Source organism: Pinus tabuliformis, chromosome 3_2, assembly GCF_031772625.1.
Source record: "Pinus tabuliformis cultivar Carrire ecotype Pingquan chromosome 3_2, CPIR1, whole genome shotgun sequence".
Lineage (NCBI taxonomy): Eukaryota > Viridiplantae > Streptophyta > Pinopsida > Pinales > Pinaceae > Pinus > Pinus tabuliformis.
The window spans coordinates 581,653,447-581,658,581 of NC_142302.1; the positions used below are offsets into that span (position 1 = coordinate 581,653,447).

Genomic DNA, 5,135 nt, shown 5'->3' on the forward strand with positions numbered 1-5,135 from the left:
AATTAAATTATAATTTCTGATGATGGTTAAACATCGACATCATCTAAGTTTTCTCCTCCACCAACTAACCGGTTAGGTACTAATTTTCAAATGGCAACACAATGGATAGTTGGAATATTCAACAAATTTGGAACCTTCATTACTTGTGAACGCACAATGACAAATTCAACGTTAATGTATGTTGATAAGTCAAATAATCACTGTTTATTTTAACGTTTAAGAAAAATATGTTTGTCTTCTTGCGCGGATCCGTCCACCGGTCGATCTAATCCCCGGCCCCGCGGACCCCAAAAAATCACCACAATGCCGTGGTTGCTTGCGTCAAAAGACCATGCCAGCTGGACGAGACGCGTGCTCTCCACATGCTCCTATCCCTGTCATATACACGTGTCTACATCTCAGTGGGGAGACTTCTGTAAATCGACGGTGGATCCGTTCTCAATACCGTGGGGGACTACGCCGCCAGCCAAGAAACTGTACAACTATTTCACCGACCTCTCCATGTGATCCAACCATCAAATATCGAACGTGGATTCCAAATAGACCGTCAGATCTCTTGGAATGGACGGTGCTTTAACGAACGGAATCCACGGGATGTATTGTCTGAATTGAATAGAATTTTCCTATCCGTGAAACTTACTCTTAATCCGTGGATTATTTCCAGCCAGTTGGTCTTTTAATGGTGGCAATCGCACGGTTTGATGCATATATCTGTGCAAAACCTGCATTCTTGAGTGGATTCCGCGTGAAAACTCGGATTCTAAGTACATTTTCATTATATTAACCTGCATTCTTCAGTTGATTTGGCGTGAAGACTCGGATTCTAGGTACCTTTTCATTATATTTTTGTGATTTTATTCGCTTAAACTTCTGGGTTTTTCGGGGCAAATATTTGCGGTTCCCTTTGGTCAATATCTCGGCCCTGTAAGAGGGAGAGCCTATTGGGCATTTAGGTTTCAACGTTTCTTGGTTTCAGAGTCGAGAATTTCCTACAAATGGCCTTGTGCTTGGGTGTTTAAGGTGTTATAAGCCCAAGGTTTCTTCAGACATTCGTCATTGGAAAGGAAGTCCCAGGGCATTTGAGGCTTTTGATTGAAGTTTGTGCCAGATTTAAAGGCCAATTTTTCACAATTTGGTGCTTTTGCAGTCTCCTGTAGGGTGTTAGAGCACTCTCTCTATGTTTCATTTGTGGGCTTGTACTGTTGGAATCTGTCAATCTGTTGGCAATTTTGTTTGCACAGGGTAGCCCACCATATCAGTGTATAGTTAAAGCCTGCTCCTCATTCAGGTCCTAGTCAGTTGCCTGGTTTCAGAGTCATTATTTTTGAGAAAAACAGGCATGGAACGAGTTGTACAGTCTGGATTTTCAGGGATTAATCTCTTCAGTCCGCTCAGCGGAGGAAAGTTGAGACGAACCAACAATCAGTTTGCATTTCAGGTATCCCATCTATGTCAAGTTTATTCTATACATAAGGGGAATGAGAGGGCAACCAATCGTTTTTGTTTACTGGGCATACAGCCTAAGCTGATGCCTTGCCATCTAAAATCTATGGGAATATGGAAACAAGATCATGGAAGTCCTTTACTTCAATGTGGAGCGAGAAATTCGGCAGACTCTTTGGTTGGAAGGATTGAGGCCTCTCCACAGGCAGATTACCTCTCAGAACATATAGAGTGCAAAGATTCCGTTTATGGAGAGTATAGTGTTTATTCCTCCTCTCCTTTGATCGTTGGAGATGCTGTAAAGCGGGCAGATTACATGAAAAAATTGGTAAGATTCGAACTAGTTGTAGTTTGCAGGGGTATTCCCTCGAAATTATTTTAAGAAAATCAATTTTTCTACAGTAATGTGTTTGTTTGCTTACCTTCCATGTCTTGGTTATCCTCGTACAGTAGCATTAATGCAGACTATTCCATTGATTTTCAGACAAGTATGGTTTATTGTATTTGAAATGTTGGTGCCATGCTACAAATTGACCCTTTTCTAATTGTTCAAAGTAATGGCAAGGGAAACTGGTATTTTTGACTTTAAATTTAGCAAAAATTATTTTGGATTTGATGGAATTGCAAATATCACATATTAACACTGCACAATTTGATAGTGCTGAATCTATCTATATATTAAAAACAACAATTTCAATTTCATCAAATCCAAAGTTGTAATTTTTATTACCTAAGTTCCGATGATGGCAAACCAGGAAAATTGAAAAAGTAAAATGTTTTGCCTACTCAGTTTTCTATTATGTTTCCTTTTTTCCATAGCTTAAATGTCACAACAAAGGGGCATTTATTTTGACCTCATGCTCAGGTGCCACAACAAAGGGGTATTTATTTTTATCTAAACCTTAGATGTCATCCAAAAGACTTATCTATTCTGTCAAAATCACATTAGTTTAGTCAATAATGATAGCTATTACATTTGTAACATTGATTTGGATTTCAGTGATTAAAGTTCACTTCATTAACTACTTGGTCATGAATCTATATGAAGAAAGCTCACTCAATTAACTACATGACTATGGTTCTTTGTGAAAGAAGCTCACTTAATTAACTATTTGACCATGGGTCTTTGCAAAGAAAGCTCACTTGTTGCCTTGTCAGTGTGCTGATATTGAATTTGTTGAGAGCTTAAATATAAATTATAGTTTTCTGGCTGAGCAGGCACAACTGTTAGGACAAGGACACTTCACCCATCCCATAAAATAGAAGTATATTTTTGATAGACATTGTAATTTTCTTGATTTAACGAAACTTAAAACATCATCTCCGATATAGACAAAAGTGGTATAAACCTATCTAAAATGATAGATAAGATGATGCTATGTATGCTCAAGTATGTATAACTTTATTACATGTTTAAAATTATGCGAGCAAACTTGGGGCTCTGTGGGACCCCTATTGTTCTTCAGTTTCTCCCTCTGAACTGCAGCCCTTCAGTTAGTCTTTTGAGTATATATTATAGGTACGTTTCCGTAGGCATCAACTTTTGCATATTTCATTCACATGGGCAAAACAATAAGGATCCAACAGGAGCGTCAAATGGCAGAATATGCTTCTATATACACTGTCAAATTTCAATATATATGCTCATAGATCTCTAGTGGTGCATATATGTGCCTATACTGCTATTAATTCTTTGCTGCTGGGTGCTTTGTGTAACAATTCTTGGCGACTTTTGTCTTGTCTAGTTGGAAAGTATTTTCTTGCCTGACTATGTTACTGTCATCTCAGATATCTAGCATTGGAGCAGTTATTCTACTGTCAGCACTCACGGTAATCTCCATAAATCCTGCTCTTGCAGTAGCAACCATTGGTGGTACTAACGCTGCTGCTGCAGTAGGAAAGAAGGCAACTCTCTCCCTTCTGCGAACAGAGCTTCTTAGTAGTGCTTGGACGGGACTTGTTGCTGGCGTTTTACACACTTTAACGGGACCTGACCACCTTGCTGCCCTTGCTCCCCTTTCAATTGGTCGTACCAAAATGGAAAGTGCTGCAGTGGGAGCTCTCTGGGGCTGTGGTCATGATGCAGGGCAAGTTATTTTTGGCATTATTTTTCTGTTACTAAAAGATAGATTGCACATTGAGCTTCTTCGCTCGTGGGGAGCACGAGTGGTTGGCATAACATTACTTATTATAGGAGTTATGGGTATTAAAGAAGCCTCAGAAATACCTGCCCCTTGTGTAGCTCTAGAGGGGGTCAATGATCAAGCAAGTATTTTGGATTCTAGTCTTCCCATGAAAAATGACAATAGGAAGTTTGGTTTTGCAACCTTTGCTACAGGAATAGTGCACGGGTTGCAGCCAGATGCACTGCTGATGATATTACCTGCTCTTGCATTACCTTCTCGCTTATCTGGAGCAGCTTTTCTCTGTATGTTCCTGGTTGGAACAATTGTTGCAATGGGTAGTTACACTGCATTTATTGGGTCCTGTAGTAGTGCACTGAAAAAAAGAGTTCCAAGAATCACTGAGGGACTTTCGTGGGGCTCCTCACTCATAGCAATTGCTCTTGGAGTAGCAGTTCTCTTGAGCGAATATTTTGGCAGCAGTTTATTTTAGCATTGATGGAGTGAATCTTTTCTAATTTTTTACCACTCTGCAATTGTTTCTGGAGTAGCAGTTATCTTGAGTGAATCTCTTGGCAGCAATTCCTCACTCAGCAATTTCTCTTGTAGTAGTGCTCTTGAGTGAATTTTTTCGGTAGCAGTTTATTTTATCATTGGAGTGTTTTTAATTTTAATACCCTTGATCAGTAGTTGCATTTGCTCTGGAAGATCATGTAACAAGATCCCAACTGAGTCTGTACTATATTTTTTTCGTAATTTATGGAGAAGTTGATACTCCCTTTGTACTTTATGGATAAATTTGAAGCCAAATAAGCATTTAATTATATTTCGAATTTCTGAAATGCAGGCCAACTGTATATTTTAGAGAGATGAATTATATTATTAGCTGTAAAACACTTAAGTACGACAACAGGATGAGTGCCACGGCTCCATTCAAAAGGCATTCAATTTAAACCCTTAAATAATTGTAATTATAAAATCAAGATTATGATTTTCTTTCCCTGCAATTGATAATAAAGAATCGATGAAGGATACTTTAAAGTTAAAAAGGGCCCCATAGTGAAAATATGAAGATCATACAGTTCCTGTAAGAATTTTCAAAAGTTTGCATATCGAGGTTCCGCGGTATAGTCCTTGCATTCTACTGGTTGGTTAGATGTTAATTTAGTGCATGAAAAAATTCTGTAATTTTGTTTTTAATGGCACTGGCCGCTGTTACTTAATTTTGACACATCGCTCTGCCTTGAAATTGAGCATAATATGGGGGGACTTCATTTCTATTTTGTTGAAGCTCTGTTTCTCTACATTGTTGGTGGAGAGAGTGTTTTGCGGTAGAGGTGCTTGCTTTGTTATGAAAGTGGGATGCCAAAAACTTGCAAATATTTTTTTGCATGGCTATGGAGTGTAGGGGAACCTGTTCGATGATGATATTAATTAACCACACATGTTTTTTCTGTTTTTTAGCTAGACAGAGAACCGCTATTTTAAATTATCTGCATCCTGTAAATCAACGCAACAATTGCAAAAATCTAATGTCCACATTGCAAAATAGGATGTATTCAACTAAAC

At 38.5% G+C, this 5,135-nt stretch overlaps 1 protein-coding gene across 1 annotated transcript; it reads left to right on the top strand.

Moving 5' to 3' along the window:
• Positions 1-670: 670 nt before the first annotated feature.
• LOC149181889 (chloroplast protein FOR GROWTH AND FERTILITY 1-like) lies at positions 671-4,343 on the top strand. The gene is made up of 2 exons (XM_089416709.1): positions 671-1,771; positions 3,232-4,343. Exons 1-2 carry the CDS (start codon positions 1,340-1,342, stop codon positions 4,057-4,059), a joined length of 1,260 nt encoding a protein of 419 aa, XP_089272835.1. The 5' UTR covers positions 671-1,339; the 3' UTR covers positions 4,060-4,343.
• The last annotated feature ends 792 nt before the right edge of the window (positions 4,344-5,135 follow it).

Excerpts from the sequence above, each read along its gene's own strand:
- LOC149181889 (XM_089416709.1), top strand. The coding sequence starts at position 1,340 with ATGGAACGAGTTGTACAGTCTGGATTTTCAGGGATTAATCTCTTCAGT. Across the intron at positions 1,772-3,231 it reads CAGATTACATGAAAAAATTG|ATATCTAGCATTGGAGCAGT; the intron begins GTAAGATTCGAA and ends CTGTCATCTCAG.